Consider the following 22733-nt stretch of genomic DNA (forward strand, 5'->3'; position numbering starts at 1 on the left):
TATATATATATATATACTAGTCCATAGCAGCCGGCACTCTGTGTTTTAATTAGTAATACGTCCCGTGCCTGTGTAAAAACCGCATACACTCCTTCTCAAAACACGGCACTGGAGACCAATTTCATATGCAAAAAACGCTTGTATTGTTGGTAGACGCACGTTTCAGAGCTTCCGCTCCTTCCTCAGTACCATACAAGAACAAACAACAAATGACAGTACACACATTTAAATACCTGTGGAGGTCCCGTCCAGCACCGCCGCCGTCCCCCTGGTTCCCGTTCATCACCGCTGCGCTCACTTCCGTTTCCGCTCCTGACCTCATGTTGCTAGGTAACACTGTGTTTGCGCGTCACCAGCCCCACAGTCTGTAGAACAGGACGTTACTGGTACTGCAGCTCCGGAACTGGTTCACCCGGGATCTGCGGCACAAGCCTGACAGGGACCACAACAACAAATAATAAACACATACAACAGACATTAAGGAGAGAAAAAAAAGGGTTAAACAAATCACATAAACATTAGACATATGTATCTAAGCTAAAATATAAAGAACCCCTAATACATAAGGATCAAATGAGAATGCATGGGGAACTAGAGACATTGTATCACGGCACTGCTAGCTAACATCTCACTCACTCAGAGCCCCGTGGCCCAGTGTGTTCTACCTGCAGGGCATGCACCCTCTAAACCTTGAACTACTATACTCACACTACATCACGTTCCAATTTATCTTATCATTCAGGCAAAAAGGAGTGAATGTATTAAGTCTCAGAATCCATCTTGATTCCTTTTCCAACAACCATTTAGCCCTATCGCCTCCCCGTAAAGTAAGTGGAACATGGTCTATGCCAAAATAGCTTAGATCACTTAGTTTGTGGCCTGCTTGTTTGAAATGACGCGCCACAGGTTGGTCTATTACCTTGCCCTCCAGAGTAAGCTTGATAGCAGACCTGTGGGCTGCCATCCTCTCGCTAAGTTTACGTACTGTCTGGCCTATATAATATAGACCACAAGGACAAACTATAATGTATACCACAAACGAAGTACTACATGTAATGACGTATCTAATGTCATACTTTTTGTCATTAATGTGTGGGTGCTTGAAATCTTTGCACACCGTCATATAGCGACATGTAGTACATTTGGGGCATCTGTAACAAACGGGAGCCTTACGATAGACATTGGGTGCGACCCCCATGCCCATGCCTGTGATGTCCGTATGTACCAGTCGGTCCCTTAAGTTTCGCCCTCTCCTGAACGCTGCAACTGGTCTAATTTCCCTGAAACTAGGGAGTTCAGGGTCTGATGCTACAATAGGCCAAAGTGCCTTAGAGGCCCTGTGTATAATGGGGCTGGCTACCGAATAATCACTGCTCCAAGGAAGAATGGTGCTTGCCTTGTTCTTATTAGATATGAGTAAGTCCTTACGGGACATACCCAGTACTTTCTGTTTTTGTATCTGCAGTAGGTGTTTATCATACCCTCGACGCTCAAATTTAGAAACCATTTCATCCAAAAGTTGAGGTACTTTACTCTGGTCACTGGTGATGCGTGCCACTCGCATCATTTGCGATACTGGTAAACCCCTCTTTAATGCAGGAGGATGGTGGCTAGAGGCGATCAGCAATGTGTTGCGATCCGTGGGTTTAGAATATATTTCTGATTGTAAGACCCCGTCTTCTAGCATCACTTTGACATCTAAAAAATTGGCTATCTTGTTATGACATGAATATGTGAATTTAATTGGAGATGATGCATTATTAATCTCCAGAATCAGTGCCTCAAAGGATAACAGGCATTTCTTAACAGGAACCTGGCTCCTAATGTATTCAATCATGACCTATTTCTGACCCTACTTGAGCTGACGCTATACCGCAACTATTTCCTGTTCGACGGTGAATTTTATTTGCAGCTGCGAGGGTGCGCGATGGGATCATCGGTAGCACCCTCGTATGCTAATGTGTATATGTTCGACCAGGAACAGAAATTGTTTTTTAACAATCCCGCGGTGCGAAGCAAGATACTCATGTATACTCGATACATTGACGATGTGTTCCTAGTGTGGGGGGGTGATCGGTTATCCCTTGAGGCACTGATTCTGGAGATTAATAATGCATCATCTCCAATTAAATTCACATATTCATGTCATAACAAGATAGCCAATTTTTTAGATGTCAAAGTGATGCTAGAAGACGGGGTCTTACAATCAGAAATATATTCTAAACCCACGGATCGCAACACATTGCTGATCGCCTCTAGCCACCATCCTCCTGCATTAAAGAGGGGTTTACCAGTATCGCAAATGATGCGAGTGGCACGCATCACCAGTGACCAGAGTAAAGTACCTCAACTTTTGGATGAAATGGTTTCTAAATTTGAGCGTCGAGGGTATGATAAACACCTACTGCAGATACAAAAACAGAAAGTACTGGGTATGTCCCGTAAGGACTTACTCATATCTAACAAGAACAAGGCAAGCACCATTCTTCCTTGGAGCAGTGATTATTCGGTAGCCAGCCCCATTATACACAGGGCCTCTAAGGCACTTTGGCCTATTGTAGCATCAGACCCTGAACTCCCTAGTTTCAGGGAAATTAGACCAGTTGCAGCGTTCAGGAGAGGGCGAAACTTAAGGGACCGACTGGTACATACGGACATCACAGGCATGGGCATGGGGGTCGCACCCAATGTCTATCGTAAGGCTCCCGGTTGTTACAGATGCCCCAAATGTACTACATGTCGCTATATGACGGTGTGCAAAGATTTCAAGCACCCACACATTAATGACAAAAAGTATGACATTAGATACGTCATTACATGTAGTACTTCGTTTGTGGTATACATTATAGTTTGTCCTTGTGGTCTATATTATATAGGCCAGACAGTACGAAAACTTAGCGAGAGGATGGCAGCCCACAGGTCTGCTATCAAGCTTACTCTGGAGGGCAAGGTAATAGACCAACCTGTGGCGCGTCATTTCAAACAAGCAGGCCACAAACTAAGTGATCTAAGCTATTTTGGCATAGACCATGTTCCACTTACTTTACGGGGAGGCGATAGGGCTAAATGGTTGTTGGAAAAGGAATCAAGATGGATTCTGAGACTTAATACATTCACTCCTTTTGGCCTGAATGATAAGATAAATTGGAACGTGATGTAGTGTGAGTATAGTAGTTCAAGGTTTAGAGGGTGCATGCCCTGCAGGTAGAACACACTGGGCCACGGGGCTCTGAGTGAGTGAGATGTTAGCTAGCAGTGCCGTGATACAATGTCTCTAGTTCCCCATGCATTCTCATTTGATCCTTATGTATTAGGGGTTCTTTATATTTTAGCTTAGATACATATGTCTAATGTTTATGTGATTTGTTTAACCCTTTTTTTTTCTCTCCTTAATGTCTGTTGTATGTGTTTATTATTTGTTGTTGTGGTCCCTGTCAGGCTTGTGCCGCAGATCCCGGGTGAACCAGTTCCGGAGCTGCAGTACCAGTAACGTCCTGTTCTACAGACTGTGGGGCTGGTGACGCGCAAACACAGTGTTACCTAGCAACATGAGGTCAGGAGTGGAAACGGAAGTGAGCGCAGCGGTGATGAACGGGAACCAGGGGGACGGCGGCGGTGCTGGACGGGACCTCCACAGGTATTTAAATGTGTGTACTGTCATTTGTTTGTTCTTGTATGGTACTGAGGAAGGAGCGGAAGCTCTGAAACGTGCGTCTACCAACAATACAAGCGTTTTTTGCATATGAAATTGGTCTCCAGTGCCGTGTTTTGAGAAGGAGTATGTATATGTATGTATGTATGTATAATATATATATATATATATATATATATATATATATATATATATATATATATATATATATATATATATATATATATATATATATATATATATATATATATATATATATATACATATATATACACACTGTATGTATGTATCAGATGGCCTGTTGCTCCTGGCAACAGTTTTCAATACTTAGTTTTTTATAGCATGACCCTGAACATAAAGAGTGCTTAGAGTTAATCCCAAGTGTATATTCAGTCAAAAGAGGATGTTGTTAATCAATTATAGCACACCTGTCTCCTAAGTTAATACTTCAGGATTTGTGCTATTATTTTTTCACATCAGTCATTCATAAAAATCAGAGACACAGTAAAGTATAGCATACTCTATTTGTGAAGCATACATATATAGCCTATAGTGGTCTAACACTCATAGCAACAGATATCATGATAGACAGTTTTCCACATATCATGCACAGACCATGCAGGAAATAATGTGCTACTTGTTGTGGCATTAGACCAATGTGATGCTTATAGCTGGAGGCTTCACAAAAATGTTACTGGTCTCACACAACCTGTACCAGGGGCAGCCCGCCGTAAGCACTGGCAGGGCGCCCACAACGCTCCTTCCTTTAACGTACGTTTCGCCTGTGGCTTGTTCACAAAGGGGGGAACAGCTGCCACCACGGTGTCATACATCAATCATCAAGGCGACACTTGAAGCCACATGGCAATGAGGGAAGTATCACAGATTCTTCAGTGGGCGGAAGCCCATCTGCCAGCCATATCTGCAGTATTCATTTCGGGAGTCCTAAACTGGGAAGCGGACTTTCTCAGTAGTCAGGACATGCATGCCGGTGAGTGGGGCCTCCATCCTGAAGTGTTTCAACTCCTCGTGGACAGGTGGGGCCTTCCAGATGTGGACCTGATGGCATCTCGACAAAATCACAAGGTTCCAGTCTTCGGAGCAAGGACAAGGGATCCTCAAGCAGCATTCGTGGACGCACTGGCAATTCCATGGAACTTTCGCCCTCCAGTGTCACTCCTGCCCAGTGTAATAAGGAAGTTCAAGCAGGGTGGAGGAATCCTGCTTCTCATAGCTCCAGCGTGGCCCAGACGGCACTGGTTCTCAGACCTCCGGGGCCTCTCACTAGTGCGTCCCTTTCTACTTCCACAACAACCAGACCTCCTCATTCAGGGCCCCTGTGTCTACCAGGATTTGGCCTGACTGGCTTTGACGGCATGGCCCTTGAAGCTTCCGTCTTAAGAACTAAAGGATTTTTTGAGGCGTCATTCAAACCATGTTGAGGGACCGGAAACCGGCTTCTGCTCGGATTTACCATAGGGTCAGGAATTCTTACTGTTTGGTGCGCATCTAACAATCATGATGCTTCTAAGTTTAGTACGGCCAAGCTTTTGGCCTTTCTACAGCAGGGCCTGGACTTGGGCCTGCGTCTGGCTTCCATCAAAGTTCATATTTCTGCCTTGTCGGTTTGGTTCCAGAGAAAAATTGCGACCTTACCTGATGTGCATACTTTCACTCAGGGTGTGTTGCGGATTTAACCTCCCTATGTCCCGCCTGTGGCTTTTTGGGATTTGTCGGTGGTTTTGGAGGTGTTGCAAGGGTCTCTGTTTGAGCCTCTTGAATCGGCAGACCTTAAGTGGCTTTCTCTTTAGGTATTATTTCTGCTGGCTATTGCCTCTGCTAGACGGGTGTGTGTGATTTGGGTGCCTTGTCTTGTAGGTCACCTTATCTGATTTTTCACAGTGATCGGGCGGTGGTTAGAAAACGTCCCGGGTATTTACGTGGTGTCTTCTTTCCACCTTAATCAGAAGATTGTGGTTCCGGCCTTTGCCTCTCCTGACTTGTCTTCCAAAGAGTGGTCTTTGGATGTCATACGGGCTCAGTGGCAAACATAGGATTTCTAGAGAGGGGTTTCCAAATGCAATCCACAATCTCCCACTTTGCGGAACATTGGAGCAAGTACGTGAGTCTGGGGGAGCAGTAAAAGAACCTAGTATCAAACCTGTACATTATTGTAAACATTGGTCTTTTTGCATACCTTATGGAATACAGTATTAATATTTAACACTATAGATAGTCTAGGTTATAGGCTGTATCAAACATATTTAAATAAGATAAGTGGTCAGGAAAAGGTTACTCATACCATGATAAATAAATACATAAACATAATAGAACCAGTACTGCAATTTATAAGCACACATTCTCCCACTTCATGGTAAGGCTCCTGTCTCTTCTTCCTGGCAGCTAATCTCTGGTCCAGTGCACTGATTGAGAACTCAGATCCACACACAGCAAGCTTGGAAGAAGACTCTGCTATCACTGGGCATGTGTAGCAGCTCTGCTCTGTCACTAACACTGCATAATGTGGCGGCAGCTCTAGTAATCGTATGATATTCAGATGGGTCCACGTTTAGCTTGATTTTTAATAGGATTAACTGAGACTGGGCAATTGGCCTTAATCCCCTGCTGTATTGTTCTCTATATTGTATTGCAGCTGAGAACAATAGATGAAGGGTTTGTTAATAAACCATGTTGTGCCTAGGCGCAGCAAACTTGTCAAGATAACCATGGACCCATCTGTACTATTGCTATTGGCATAATTTAAGCCACTTGCCAAGAGGGGGGTTTCCAGACAACCAGAACCCCCCCCCCCCCCCTCGCGTTTGCCTATGGGGCTCTCCGTATCCATGTGAAGAGGACAGCTCCCATCAGGATGCCTGATTCTCTTTTTGTACTGTTTGGTTTTCACAAACATGGCTGGCCTGCTCACAAGCAGACCCTGGCCAGATGGATTAGAATGGTGATTGCACATGCGTATGTACAGGCTGGCCTTCCAGCTCCTGCTACCATTAAGGTCCATTCTACTCGGTCTGTTGGACCTTCTTGGGTGACCCTTGAACAATTGTGCAAGGCGGCTACGTGGTCCTCTGAACAGGTTCATGAGGTTCTATGCCTTCGATACTTCCGCCTCCCAGGATGCTTCCTTTGGATGCCAGGTTCTTGTGCCGGCTACAGTGCATCCCCTCTTCCATAAGGAACTGCTTTAGGACATCCCCAATGTCATTCCTTGTGGAGCCCAGTGTACTCCGAAGCAGAAAACGAGATTTATGGTAAGAACTTACCATTGTTAAATCTTTCTGCAAGGTACACTGGGCTCCACAAGGTGCCCACCCTGACGCACTTGGCTTCTTTGGATTGGTATGGCATTAGCCGCTGACACTTTCTCCTGTCGGGAGAATGTGGTGTATGTGGCTACTTACAGTTGTCGTCTCTTTTGCCTGCTACAGCTTTGGACTGGTTAACTAAAAACTGAGCTCCTGTGCATGGTGGTGGGGTTATAGAGGAGGTGGTTCTATGCATTCTGGGAACAGTCAAAGCTTTGAGCCTGTTGGTGCCTCGGATCAAGATCCTACTCTACACCCCAATGTCATTCCTTGTGGAGCCCAGTGTACCTCGCAGAAAGATTTAACAATGGTAAGTTCTTACAATAAATCTCGTTTTGCACGGAAATCTTCTGGGGTAGCCAGCGCTGGCAACCTAGGAAGATTGCTAGGCATGCTACTGACTGATTATCCGGGGACAGCTGTGCAGCATGATGGCGCCTGGGAATCAGCATAAGCTATTACAGAGTTAAACCTGCCTCCCGTACTCTTATTGGCCAGTGCGTGCTTAACAGTGTAATGGCTTGTGCTGATACCCAGGAGCTGCTATGCGGCCTGGAATCGGTAGTCCCTGTCTGCTCCCCCCCCCCCCCCCCCCCTTGCAATTTCCTCACCTCCCCCTTATACTTTTAACCCCTGCACTTCCATGTATTTAAAAACACCCCATAGGAGGTGTGAATTTTATAAATGTAGTGCCTCTTCTTTTTTTCTTTTTTTTTTTTTGTATGAAATAATTGTTTATGATGCTGGTGATGCCTGCCGGTGTTCCCCCGCGGGCGATTGCCCTCCTGCACTCCTTCCCTGCACTTTTAACCCTTGCGCCACTACCTGATTTTAAAAACACGCCATGGGAGGTGTGCATTTTTTTTTTATAGCCGCTGAAGGGGTTAATTAGCACCTCAGTCAATTTGATTTAGCCATCTGTGCTGAGCTATGGATATACCTAAAACCTGGACTGTTGGGTTTGGCCGTTTCACAAAGTTAATTTTAATATGCTGATTGTTTAGCACTTATATAATTTGTTGTCTTCGAATAACATTTATATGCATGTATGTGTGTGTGTGTGTGTGTGTGTATATGTGTTTAATATATATTTATATTATCCCTGATGCCCTCTGTTTGTTCAGGTCCGCGTGACCTTACATCCATCCGATGACTACACTGCAGAAGCCGGCAATGAGGAGAGCGTGCAATGTATCTGCTCAGGACAGAGAGCCTCTTATTCCTGGCAGGTGAATGCCACTTCATTAGGTACGTTACCATTTCAGTTACAGCTGTGATGGCATAAATAGAACTTACAACGGAAACATTTGGCTGAGACTTCCCTGTCTTATCTGTTCTGTTACAAGGAGACTTAGATCATGTTTGTCTGGAGTTGTACAATGCAGTAATGCGGTGCCTGAGAGATGGCAGCTCTCCTTCTGCCGAGCATTACTGGGTTTTACAACTTGATTGGAGGAGAGTTGTTTAACTGGCCTCTGCGATAGGAAGACTTTAAGGAAAGCTATTGGGCTGAGACAAAGCTAAGTCTCCAGTATGTGGGTTGCAGAAGTCCTACTTTTTGAAAATTTCTAGTGCCCCTACTGGAGCTTGGACCATTTGATGGATTTAAGCCTCGGCAGATCTATATCAAACTGGTAATGCACATGTGGTCTATCTAATGAGGGGGTCAGGTCTGTTTTTGCTAAGGACTTCATGTAGAGAGAGGGTGATGACCTGAGGAAGTTACTAGTGAATAAATCGCCTACAGTATATGCACAAGCTGGGGCTGATTCGGAGTTGGTGACTCTCTGCGTTCCGATGGCTGTTTTTTGCATACAGCTCATGTGCAGAAGCGAATTTATGAGTTTTGCGATTGTCCGTCATATTCTGAGTTGGACTGAACTGGGCCAGTTTGGTCTTTATGGTACATGGGGCATGTCAGGGTGGGAACTGGTCCCTGACATGTTGTGCAAGATTCATAGGTATATATCAAAGCTTGGCGCGAGTCGTGCTAGAGAAGCCAGTTTCTGACAGATATCTTATGCCTAGGTTATGGCTGGTACAAGCGCAGATACTATTGATGGCTTTTGGAGCAACATCAATGGCAGCGCATCTTCCCGCTTCCAGAAGGACAGCCCCTCTTTAGCTGTACGGTTCTTGCATTAGGTAGTAAAACAGACGTCCTCAACTGCTGCAACTACAGCCGCTTAAAGCCATGTTTTGCTATTAAAAGTGTTAGGTTTTAGAACACAAAGCTTAGGAAATAAACCCCTTAATCTAGAGTTTCTTAAACTCCACCATTACAGTCTAGGTTTTATGGATATCAAGGTAGGAGCACAGGAGAACTGATCTGTGCAATGGGTCTGTGTTTTCTACACAACAAAACCGTTCAAAATCTTGGTCAGCCTTAGAGGTAGATTTACTAAAGCTTCTAAAATAGATTGGTGTTGCCCATAGCAACCAATCAATCTGTCTCATTTTTTTAGAATGCCATCTAAAATGATACACAGAATGTGATTGGCTGCTATGGGAAACACAACCACTTGTAGTATATCTGCTGCAAACATAATGGTAATACAGTAATCAACCCTTCCCTTCCCTTCACTTCACTTCCCTGGCAGCTTCTGTATAGGAACGGTCTCTAATAACGCTCCGTTGCAGAGCTCAGCTGTGATAATGATTTGATGTGGATTTCAGTTGCATCCAGTGGTATCTGCGTCCCTGAATTTAGAATAAAGCCTGCTGCACCTGTACATTTACTTGCTCCAATTTTGCAGGTGTGTTAAATATCAGTGTGACGGGTGAAACTATTCAGATTGGAGATTCATGTGACGGCCCGGCAGACTCTACCCAGCCATTACGCAAGGATACTATTGTAAGATCCCTCATTGTGCAGGTGAGAACACTCTTATTCTACCTTGCTACTGAAGGACCTTGGAAATACTGGGGGTCCTATATGACACCTCTCTTACTTTACGCCAGTATCTGCATTATATACTATCAGGACTATTTTTAACAAGAGTCTAATGCTTAAGATATCTTGTATTAGGCTATATGACAGTATAGACTGCGGTCCCCACTATATAACACGACATAACCTGCAGTATTGTCTTACCTTGGCTACATATTCATTCCTCCATTACCATCCAGTTACACCCATTCCACTGCAAGCAGAGAAGCAACAAAGTTACTTCCAGCTATGTACTGCCCACAGAGGCGTGCGCTCTTCTCTGGAGCTTGTGCAGTGCAATGGCGTGTCAGATTCCCATGATAAATGGACCTGCGTACATCTCTGCTTCTGAGTGCAATTGTGCATATTGTGTATCAATGACCATCTACGAGGTCATGAGTATAGCTACAGCAGTCCATGGAACCATTATGGGGTCCAGTATCCAGGGCCGTAACGGCAGTCTGCACTTAACTGTGTTAGTGGCCCCACCCCCTTGTCCTGATTTCATAAGTCAGGGGGAGGGGCTAGCATCATGGCAAGCCAAGGGCACAGTCCAGGCCTGGTATGTCCCAGCTAGTAACACAGGGGACCCTGGATCCTTCCAGAGGTATATCTCTCTCTAAGGGGGAGATGTACTAAGCCTTGGAGAGTGATAATGTAGAAAGAGAGAGTACCAGCCAATCAACTCTTAACTGCTACGTTACAGGCTGTGTTGGAAAACTGACAGTTAGGGGCTGATTGGCTGGCACTTTATCTCTGTTCACTTTATCACTCTCCAAGGCTTGGTACATCTGCCTCTAAATGTCTATCTGGCTACTTATGTAAGAGCGAGATTTAGTTGCTGAGGATATTGATAATATAATATATATAACAGAGACCCAACTGTTTATGGTATCCTCCCCAAGTTGCTCAGTGTGCACACTCTTGCAATGACATAATGATAGTGGGCACATGGGTTGGTATAGGACCAGTAGACTAAGAGCCGCCTCCTCTGTACCCATCTCTCTTCGGTATCAGAACCAAATTCTTTTGAGAGAGACGTTTCCTGCATTCCATTGGCATTAAACCAGGGAACAGATGGAAGCCTGCAGAGGATTTGATATAAAGCTGGAGGTGGTGGTGGTAGAGGTTTACATGATATAAACCAGCTCAGGGGCACCACAATACTATGGGGCATATTCTAATCAGGGGCCAGGGCACTGCTGGTTAGCATACTGTAAATATGGTGCATTACTATGGGGCATATTATAATCAGGGGCCAGGGCAGTGCTGTTTAGCATACTATACATATGGTGCATTACTATGGGACATAAAGCATTTATGGGCAATTATTATGTGGAATAAAGTAAACTAGGGCCCTACTGTGGGGTGTAAATGAACCTGGGCATTACTATTGGACATAGGGCCTAATTCAGACCTGATCATAGCCCTGCAAAATGTCATCAGATACTCAGACATGTAGGGGGACGCCCAGCATGTCAGGCCCTACCCCCACCCAACCCCTGCACAGCGGCAATGGTTTTGTAATTTAGGATTAGCTCCCTACCAGCACAGTCCAGTAGGATACATGACTTGTATCCTACTGGAGGACCTTTTGGTGAAGGTTTCATTGATCTAGGGGGAGACGTACTAAGCAGTAGCGGATCTTGCCACGGGCAAGCAGTACTTTTGCCCGGGGCGCCGCTTTCCTGAGGGCGCACCAGGGCAAGATCCGCTACTGGTGTGTGCCCCCTGCTGCCCCCGGCCGCTACCGCTGGGAAGGGAAACTAGACGCGTACGCGTCTAGTTTCCCTTCCTGGAGAGGTCCTTTACTGTGCGGTGCGCGATGACGTCATCGCGCACCGCACATCAATTCAGCACCGCACATCAATTCAGCTGTACAGGGGGCGTAAATGACCACGCCCCCTGTACAAAGCCACGCCCCCTAAAGCCACCCGGGGCGCCACAAGCCCCGGAGCCGGCCCTGGTACTAAGCAGTGCAGAAGAGAGCTGGTGGAGAATTTGCCCATGGCAACCAATCTGCATTGAAGTAACATTTAAAATTTGCATACTATAATTTTTTTTTTAAAGGGCAGCTGATTGGTTGCCATGGGCAACTTCTCCACTGGCTCATTTCTCCACTCTCCTTTTCAAGTCTTTCCTTTATGTGGTAAAGTGGAGTTTATTATGGATTGCATCATGATGCAAAATAAATAAATACATCCATTTCGTATTGGTGTTTTTTTTTGTTGTTGTTTTTTTACATTAATATAGATCTGTATGTAAGATCCCCCTGTATTACATTTACTATACTGTACATACAGTAGTAGTTTATAGTAGGACAGTGTTCAAAATGCAATACAAAAAACACTTTATACTGTTCTGTTTTGTTTCTCTCCTCTGTGTATAAGGCTGAGGGTATACAGAAAGAAGTAACCAGAAGTGACTTTATCTGCGTCAATGGTAAGTGGATGGTATTTATATTTTCCTAGTGTCAGTATACAGGCTACATTCCTCCAGCTCCTCACGTTATAGGGAGTACCTACCCAGTACCAGCCAAGTTACACATATTATTGGGAGTATTTACGAAGTTCCTCATATTGTTGGGTTTACCTACAAAGTACCTCATATAACTGGAAGTACCAAGTTCCTCACATTATAGGGAGTACATACCAATTTTTTCACATTATTGGGAGTACCTACCAAGTTCCTCATATTATTGGGAGTATTTACCAAGTTTCTCATATAATAGGGAGTACTTACCTAGTTCCTCACATGGAGGTAATTCCAAGTTGATCGTAGCAGGAAATATTTTAGCAGTTGGGCAAAACCATGTGCACTGCAGGGGAGGCAGATATAGCATGTGCAGAGAGAGTTAGATTTGGGTGGGGTGAGTTCAATCTGCAATCTAAATTGCAGTGTAAAAATAAAGCAGCCAGTATTTACCCTGCGCAGAAACAAAATAACCCACCCAAATCTAACTCTCTCTGCACATGTTATATCTACCCCCCCCTGCAGTGCACATGGTTTTGCCCAACTGCTAAAAAAAAAATCCTGCTGCGATCAACTTGGAATTACCCCCATTGAGAGCACTTACTAAGTTTCTCACATTATTGGGAGTATTTACCTAGTACCTCACAGTACAAGGAGTATCTACCAAGTTACTCACAAAAGTCCTTCATATTATTGGAGGACCTACTACGTTCCTCACATTATTGGGAGTACTTACAAAAGTGTTTCTTTTCCCCTCAGACACAAGTGTTGTAATTCCAATCGGAGTCTTCACTCCTGAGAACACTGTGAAAGATTCAGCAAAGGCGTCTGTTACTGTATTTGGTAAGTGCAATGACCCTTTGATTTTATAAGCCGCAGATTAAATGCGTCATGGTGGTCATCATTTCTGTACATACTACGGTGCAGTCAGTCAGGGAGTTCCTGATGCTGCTTCAAGAATTTAAGCTTTCTTATCATGATGGATTAAACACAGTTTCCCTTCAAATTTGCCTAATCAAAATAATTATTCAGGTTATGACACCTTATTAGAATAACTATACCTGAAATAGGAGTTTCTCTGCCTGAAGTCTTTCACTCTCTACCATTCCCCTCCATCCAACCCTTCCCCCTGACGCAGTGGCGTAACTAGAAATTTTTCTCCCCCAAGCCAAAAAATTCTTCAGGGCCCCCCCCCCTTTATGCTACATAATTGGGATTGGGAGCAAGAAAGAGATAAATATGCGCGCGCCGGCAAAATAAGGGGTGTGGTTTCATTGGAATGGGCATGGTTTCTCATAAAGGGGCGTGGCATTGCAGGAAAAGACTACCTTATACCCCAGTTCTGCAACCTGCACGCCCATACGTTGGCCACCACAGGAAAGAAAAATAATCCTGATTCATGCCCCTTACATTATTTGTCATTTTTCCTCATTATAGTAATGCCCAGTATACATTATGCCACATACTGCAATGCCCTTAGACATTATTCCACACACAATAATGCACGACACAATATGCACACACTGTAATGCCCCCGACACATTATGCCACACACCGTAATGCCCGTGACACATTATGCCACACACCGTAATGCCTGTGACACATTATGACAGGAATCGCAATGCCCGTTATACATTATGCTACACACTGCAATGCCCCTGATACATTATAGCACATACAATGTCTGTGACACATTATGACACACACCGCAATGTCCGTGATACATTATACCACAATGCCCGTGATATAGTATACCATACACCGTAATGCCTGTGACACATACCGCAATGCCCTGCCCGTTACACCCTATGCCACACACCGCAATGCCCTTATGTATTATGCCACACTGCAATGACCCTGAGACATTATACCAAATACCACAATGCCCGTGATATAGTATACCACACACCGTAATGCCTGACACATTATGACACACACCGCAATGTCCGTGATACATTATGCCACACACTGCAATGACCCTGAGACATTATACCACATATCACAATGCCCGCGATATAGTATACCATACACCGTAATGTCTGTGACACATTATGACACACACCGCAATGTCCGTGATACATTATGCCACACACCGTAATGCCCATTACACATTAAGTCCTACAGTAAGGCTTCTAATTACTTTTCAATTACCTGCTCGTTGTCAGGGGTTTCATGCACTGGGTGTCATGCTCGTTGCCAGGGGTTTCATGGTCTTGGTTCCATGCACGGTGCCAGGGGTTTTCATGCTCAGGGTGTCATGCTCGTTGCCAGGGGTTTCATGCACTGGGTGTCATGCTCGTTGCCAGGTGTTTCATGCACTGTGTGTCATGCTCGTTGCTAGGGCTGTGCTCCCAGTGCCACATATGTCCCCAGTGCCAGATATTCCCCCACGGTGCCAGGTACTCGCATGCCCCAGTGCCAAATATAGCCCCCCCCCCATGTGCCAGGTACACATATACCCCCCAGTGCCACATATTACCCCCCCAGTGCCACATATTACCCCCCCAGTGCCACATATTACCCCCCCAGTGCCAGATATTACCCCCCCAGTGCCAGATATTACCCCCCCAGTGCCAGATATTACCCCCCCAGTGCCACATATGCCCCCAGTGCCATATATTCCCCCCCAGTGCCATATATTCCCCCCCAGTGCCAGATATGCCCCCCGCCCAGTACCATATATGCCCCCAGTGCCAGATATCCCACCCCCAGTGCCATATATGCCCCCCCCAGTGCCATATATGCCCCCGATGCCAGATATTCCCCCCCTCCAGTGCCAGATATCCCCCCCAGTGCCAGATATCCCCCCCAGTGCCAGATATCCCCCCCCAGTGCCAGATATCCCCCCCCAGTGCCAGATATCCCCCCCCAGTGCCATATATGCCCCCAGTGCCAGATATCCCCCCCAGTGCCAGATATCCCCCCCAGTGCCAGATATCCCCCCCAGTGCCAGATATCCCCCCCAGTGCCAGATATCCCCCCCAGTGTCATATATGCCCCCAGTGCCAGATAATGCCCCAGTGCCAGGTATCCCCCTCCTGCCAGTTATTCCCCCCCAGTGTCATATATGCCCCCAGTGCCAGATAATGCACCAGTGCCAGATATCCCCCCCCTGCCAGATATTCCCCCAGTGCCAGATAATGCCCCAGTGCCAGATATCCCCCCCCCCGCCAGTTATTCCCCCCAGTGCCAGACATCCACCCCCCTGCCAGATATTCCCCCCCCAGTGCCAGACATCCACCCCCCCGCCAGATATTCCCCCCCAGTGCCAGACAATGCCCCAGTGCCAGATATCCCTCCCCTGCCAGTTATTCCCCCCAGTGCCAGATATTATCCCCCCACGCCACCGCTTTTTGGAGGGACACGGAGGGTACAGCCTCTCCTGTGTCCCTCCTGCTGCATCCTCTCCGGCTGCCGCGGGTCTAATAGGGGGAAGTGCCGGTTCGTGAGCCAATTAGAGCTCACGGACGGCACTTCCCCCTATTAGACCCGCGGCCGCCGGAGATGATGCAGCAGGAGGGACACAGGAGAGGCTGTGCCCTCCGTGTCCCTCCAACAAGCGGCTGAAGGGAGGAGAAAGCAGACTGACATGCGGACGCTCGTCCGCATGTCAGTCTGCTGTAAATCAGTGGCGCCCACGCAGCCCTCGCCCCCAAGCCACCGCGAGGACTGCGGGGGCAGTAGTTACGCCACTGCCCTGACGCACACAATTGCTGCAAATTGGCAGATGTATTGAATACATTGTTTCTGCAACCTCTATAAATGAACTGCAGTGCACTGATAGAGGGGTATCCAATTAGGGGTGCTGTTTTGGCTGCAATAAACTTTGCAGACTTTGGTGGTCATTCTGAGTTGTACGCTCACAAGCAGTTTTTAGCAGCCGTGCAAATGCATTGTCGCCGCCAACTGGGGAGTATTTTCACTTTGCAGAAGTGTGAACGCCTGTGCAGCAGAGCGCCTGCAAAAATATTTTGTGCAAAACAAGACCAGCTCTGTACTTACTCTTCGTGTGCATTGGTTCTAACATTGGAGAGTTGGCTTTTGACGTCCCACACCCTCCAGTGTTTGCCCAGCCACGCCTGCATTTTTCTAAACACTCCCTGAAAACAGTCAGTTGACAATCAGAAAAGCCCCCTTCCTGTCAATCTTCTTTCGGCCACCAGTGCGAATGAATGTTGCTAGAACCTGTGCAAAAGCACAAAGAACTTTGTACCCGTACGTCGCGTGTGCGCATTGCGGGGCCTACGCATGCATAGAAATGCCAAATTTTTCCCTGATCGCTGCGTTACAAACAACGGCAGCTAGCAATCAACTCGGAATGACCCCCCTTTGTGCCCAATTTTGGATTACTGCGGCTATGCGGTATCTAATAAAAAAAAATTGAAGGGTTTTTGTTTGCAGCCAAAATCATGTGGGGCAAGGAAAAAAAAAAAAAAGGTTGGATACTTACTACTGTGTTCCAGCCAGTCCAGTGGTCTCCGCAGCTCCTAGTCATCTCCCCTCCATCTTTCCACTGTGTATGAGGATGCTGGGATTTAGTTTTCCATGTTGCTGACTCCGGACACACATAGGGGTCACACACGCACACAATGGGGCTCACAGTGGTCTCATACACACATAGTTACACTGTTGTAGAAGACCAGCCTGTCCGGATCAGGAGGAAGAATACACTGCTTCAGAATGTGAGTAATGAAGGACCCATTAAGCTAATGGTAAACTTCCAGTTGCTTTTTTTTAGTCATTAGGGGGAAATACTGTAGGAGGTCCAGTACAAGTCTTGATTCTTTTTCAGACTTGGGACTTTAGCGATTCCTTTTCTATGTCAAAAACCATATCTTAGTGAATGTGGGATTTAGATCCTGAATCACAAAATCGGTCAAAAATTGCCTTTTAGTAAATATACCACTTGCGGTTTCTTGCCTTCTGTATAATCTTGCCATGTTACTATGTAATAGTAAACACTTTGTAATAGTGACAACTTTTTATGGTGATGTGTGTAGGAGATATATTTGGCCGTGCTTTGACCAATCCAGAGTCTGTGAACAGAGAGCCCACGGGGTGCGGGGAACAGACCATCGCCAGCCTGATGCCCATACCAATTGCTGTGGATTATTTGAACAAAACCGGACGTCTGACGGAGGACTATGAAAAGCGAGCTATAGAAAATATGGCAATTGGTAATACTGAAGCTGCTGTAGTCCTACCATACAGTAACTGATTATTTTACCATTATTCACAGGGGTGATCTTTTACCTGGATAGGTCTGTAATAGAAAAGTAAAATGCTTTGATTACGGGTTTAGAACTATGATGAGGGATCTAGAATAGGAAAGTGCTCTGTAGAGTAATGGCATCTCTGATATAATATTGTGGAGTCTGGGTGAGGGATAAGCCTGGGAGGCAGTTGTTTTGGGTTGAACATGGCTTATATTGGTATCAGACCAGAACTTGCTGTAAGTTAGTTTCTAGATTCCAAACAGAATGTTACATGGTAAAGCTCCGAATTGTTTGCTCCCAATGAGAACCTGCTTTTCCATACTTCTCATTACAGAAAAATAAAATTGTAGTAACCCTATATATCCCTTAATTACTTAAGGATTGTAATAAATCCAGTAGGATGCTCCATGGGTGTTACTTAGATTGTAGCTAGGAAACCATAGTTTATAGTAATAGTTGAATGTATCAGATGTTCTTGTAGGAAAGCCAGCTAGAGTAAACTTTACACCAGTGCTCTGATATGTGTGAGATCTGAGGTCGGGGGATAAGTGCAGACAGGTGACCCAGAACAAAACTGCTCTGGAAGGACAATATGAGGCCATTGTATGAGACATGTATGATTCAAAATGTTATTCTACCTTTCTACAACTTATAATACAAATGGTAATAAAAGGTAAATGCTGCAATAAAGGCCACCCTGAGTACAGCCCAGTAGTCCTAGTTTAGTGTTTTGTACCTTGAAGTGGTGCAGGTACTGTAACATGTAGTGTAACACCATCTTTTCCTCTCCTAGGCTACAGGAGAATTCTCAACTTCAGAAATTCTGATGGAAGCTTCAGCGCTTTTGCAGGAGGAAGAACCAAACCGAGTACATGGTAAGTCAGACGAACAAAAGACTGTACAGTCACTGCATTATGTATGGATGGTCTGGCACTGGCTAATCAATAATGTACAGCCACTGCATTATGTATGGATGTGCTGGCACTGGCTAATCAATAATATACACTCACTGCATTATGTATGAAGGAGCTGACACTGGCTAGTGTAGCATAAATATCAATTCAACAGTTGTTGCATTTAAATTTATAGAATGTATATATTAGGAGTGTTGAATATAGTGAATATTTGTAAAGTAAGGTTTATTAATTAGTATACATGATTATATACATAAAAATGCAGGTGTGTTATGGTGCTACTCTGATTTTGTGGGGAATGTGTGCAGCATTATACAGGGAATGTGGAGATGGTTGGGCTTTATGCGGGGGATGTCCCTGCACTCAGAGGGCTGTGTGCAGAGAGACTGACTGCGTGCCGGTAACAGAAGCTGAGCCGTGTGCAGAGGGGGAACCACTAGCTGGTGCCAGGGAGAGCCTTGTGCAAAGGGGATCCAAGCACCGGTAACAAGTAAGAGCCGTGTGCAGAGAGGGACCTGTGTGCTGGTAACAGTGAGCATATAAAAGACGCTCCCAGCCGGCAGTGAGGCAGTCTGCAGATCCTGCCGGTAGTGCGCGTATCCTCCCTGTAAGCCGCTGCTAAAGAGTTGGCTGTAAACACTGCAGTGGCAAAAGGGAATAGATCTCGGGTCAGCACAGGTTCCGCTTACCAGGCACCAGAAGCCACAGAGTGTTGGGATGGAGCTGCTGTTTACTCTACAGTAGTCTCTGCCTGCATAAGAGGTGTAAAACAGCGTGAGGAGGCTGCAGAGGTGGCGCTAATAAGTGGTGTGAGAGTCTTTAGTCCCTAAACCTTAACTCAATGCAGGTGTCATTGTGTGGTATACAGAGCCTTATATTAACAGGGCAGCAGCAAGCAGGGCTGGGCTGATTCCAGGTGCAGCCTATTAGAAAGTTGGAGAGTGGCTGGATGGCAGAGCGAGGAGAGAGCTGAAGAACAGACTGCATGTTTATATTGGAATAGGACTACTGCATCCATTTATTAACTAATCGGGCCACAACTGCACATTTTTAAGACTGGATTTTTTTGTATTGCATGCAAATTAACATGTATAGATAAAGTTAATGTTTATACTGTGGAATCCTGTAAAATATACATGCTTAACTATTTCATTGAATGTTTAAGTATTCGGATAGATGAATAGAGTGATTAAATATTAAATCTAAAATACCGTAATTGATATTTTGTGGAAATTCCTTGGATCCTGAAATGAGAACAGGTATAATTTAAATTTGTGAAGGTTATAACAAAATATATAATAAATAGTTTAGATATACAGTTAAAATAAGGCTTACCCAGGCAAGCCCAAGGTAATATTTAGCTTGGGATGAGGCACACTAATAGGAATTTATAGTAACCGTGTAAAAAATACAGTAGGGGATAAACAAGTGTTACATTTTGGAGGCACTGCTGAGATAGAAACCAGGATCTAAAAATGGATAGTTTGACAGATGAATTATACACTTGCTGTATACAGAGAGGAACTAACCCAAAGAAGTGTATGCGAGTAAGAGGGAATTTTTCTGACATCCATGATGTAGTATTAGGAACCTTTGATAAATTGTAAGGGGTAAACAAACCCTGGATTGTAGATAAATGGAGTGAGGATTCAGGGAGAGTAGTGGCTATATTAATAGAGGCAGAAAGAGTTTTATATGCACATCTAATACCTATGATTGTAGTTAGTGAAGAGATTTGAAAACTATGGCATATTATTTGGCCTAAATGTGGAGATGAAGAAGCTACTAGTGCTCATATATTGGCTTCCTCTGAAAATTCTAAAAGGGGAGATTTAAATAGTAATACACAGTGAAGCGGTGCAAATGTGAATGGAGCAGTTTGAGACTACAGTGGATAGTGGTCATTCAGTTAGAGGGATGACACTGAGGTGAGTTATAGAAGATTGAGAATATTTTTGGGGATAGTGCCTGTGCTGCTTCGTGAGGAAACTTATGAAGCTTGGAAGGAAGCTGCTGTTCAGCAAACTGAGGACTGGCAATACCCAGATCAAATAAAAAGGCAAAGGGTAGCAGAGAGCCTGAGGGGGGCATCTATGGGAATTCTAAAAGCAGCTAGGAGAAGCAACCCACAAGCCACACTTTAAACACATTTTGAAGCCTTGGACTATGCATATGGCACTTTAGAGGATGCAGGAGATCAAACCTCTAGATTACATCATAAATTCTAGGAACATGGGGAAAAACTAAGTGTTACTTAATAAGACTAGACAAACTCTTGTCAAATATGTTGACAAGGGTGGTATCACTAGGGAAGAGGTGGATAGAAGTAGGATGAACCAGCTTCTCAGAGGGGCATTGACTACTGACTCTGTAGCACAAAAATGTAGGTGTTCAGGGATAACAGACCCTCATAATTTTTTATGAATTATTACAGGAGGTAAAACAGGAGGAAGTATTAATTGAAATGAGAGCAAAAACCATTAAGGTTAAGATGGTACAACCCTCAGTGAAAGTAAACCCATTTGAGGTAAAATAAAACTTAAAATAATAGATGAACAAAATAAGAAATTGGAACAGTTTTATGGCTTCTCAAAACAGTAATTCTGGATTCTCCTCATCTTGGACTAATGATAGTGTACCTATGAGGGGATCAGGAAGAGGCAGTAATTATAATAATAGATGTTAAGGATGTTTTAAATATGGTAGGCAAGGACATGGGGCCTACGACTTATCTCCGTATTAATGATTCTTCACAAAGAGCATCAAATACTAATCCAAGTGTAAACTGCAATAGCTCTTCTGGGCAGGGAAATAGATGAGAGAGAACTGTGAACCCCTCAGTCCCCCAGAGGTCAGCTATGGGGAATTACTGGTATAATTTAAGAATTCCAGAGGGTCTGATGGGTCCTACGCCAATTGTCTCAGCAGCCATTAATAGGAACAAGTGTAAAGTATTATTAGACAGCAGTTCCCAGGTGTCAATAATATTTGAAACATAGTATAATGAACATATATTAGATGTGCAAATGTAACCCATAAATGAGTTAGTAATTTGGGGATTAATTGTAGACAGATATACCTATTTGGGTTATGTACAGGTCACCCATGAATTTAATAGAGAAACCCCTGAAGAACCCTTGCAAGTCCCTTTTTATTGCTCTAATTTGTCCTGAATTCCAGGGAGAAAGAAGTGAACTTCCTGTGATTGTAGGTACTAATACTCAGTTGTACCATGACTTATGTAATTGGTGTCAGGAGAAAAATGGACAAATGACTGAGGCTGGTCACACATTCATAGTAAAGCCTAGGGTTAATTTAGAGGAGGATAAGGGTGAATTTTATGTTTGCTTCCAGGAAGGTGATATCTTGAAAGAGGACAAGGGGGGTCATTCTGAACCATTTGCATGAAGCGGTTCATCGCAGTGGTGCAAACAGGTTTGGTTCTACGCATGTGTGCCGGCCGCAGTGCGCATATGCGTCATTGCCCAGTGACAGCAGTCGCTGGGCAATGACAAGAATAATGAAGAAAGCGATCACTACCATGATCGCAAGAGTGATGGGCGGATGGCATTCTGGCGTGTCAACTGACCGTTCTCTGGGAGTGAATCAGTAAGCGCATCCAGGCGTTTGGAGGGCAGATGTCTGATGTCAATTCCGGGATCTTCATCGCTGGATACATCGCACAGGGTAAGTAACTGCAGGGCTAGTCTTGTTTTGCACAATTTTTTTTTTAGCATTGCAGAGCTGCACAAGCGATCGCAGCCTTGCTATACTAAAATACACTTCCCCATAGGCAGCGTCTAGTTGATCGCACAAGCAGCAAAAAGTTGCTACATGCGATCAACTCGGAATGATCCCATAGGTTTCTTTAATAAGGGAATTAAATCTCAGGAGAAACGCTTTCTCATCATATGAATGGGACTTAGGAGAGGCAAAAGGGGTAGAACACAGTATACAACTTACTGACACAAGTCCCTTTTCATGAATGTTCTCATAGGATAGCTCCTGCAGATTTTGAGGATGTCCAGCTACATTTGAAGCGGTTTTTAGATAAATAAATTATAGAATCCTGTAGTCCACATGCATCTCCAACTGCAATCACAAAAAATAATGTAAAAATCCAGATGTGCATAGACTATCGGACACTAAATGCAAGAATTGTACCAGACCAGTACAGTTTCCCGAATTGATGAAGCATTAGACTGTTTACAGGGAAGGGTTTGCTTT

The 22733-nt window shown here is 44.7% G+C and overlaps 1 protein-coding gene across 3 annotated transcripts in view; it reads left to right on the plus strand.

Annotated features, from left to right (window-relative positions):
• LOC135056796 (ovostatin-like) overlaps positions 1-22733 on the plus strand; it is a 149364-nt gene that overhangs the window by 74376 nt on the left and 52255 nt on the right. For all 3 annotated transcript variants that reach the window (XM_063962395.1, XM_063962396.1, XM_063962397.1), the window contains exons 20-25: positions 8100-8223; positions 9732-9850; positions 12295-12346; positions 13136-13219; positions 17377-17553; positions 18386-18467. In XM_063962395.1, coding sequence (XP_063818465.1) covers positions 8100-8223; positions 9732-9850; positions 12295-12346; positions 13136-13219; positions 17377-17553; positions 18386-18467 — 638 coding nt within the window. The remainder of the gene's footprint in view (positions 1-8099; positions 8224-9731; positions 9851-12294; positions 12347-13135; positions 13220-17376; positions 17554-18385; positions 18468-22733) is intronic.

This window comes from Pseudophryne corroboree, chromosome 3 (genome assembly GCF_028390025.1).
Source record: "Pseudophryne corroboree isolate aPseCor3 chromosome 3, aPseCor3.hap2, whole genome shotgun sequence".
In the NCBI taxonomy this organism is placed as follows: Eukaryota; Metazoa; Chordata; class Amphibia; order Anura; family Myobatrachidae; genus Pseudophryne; species Pseudophryne corroboree.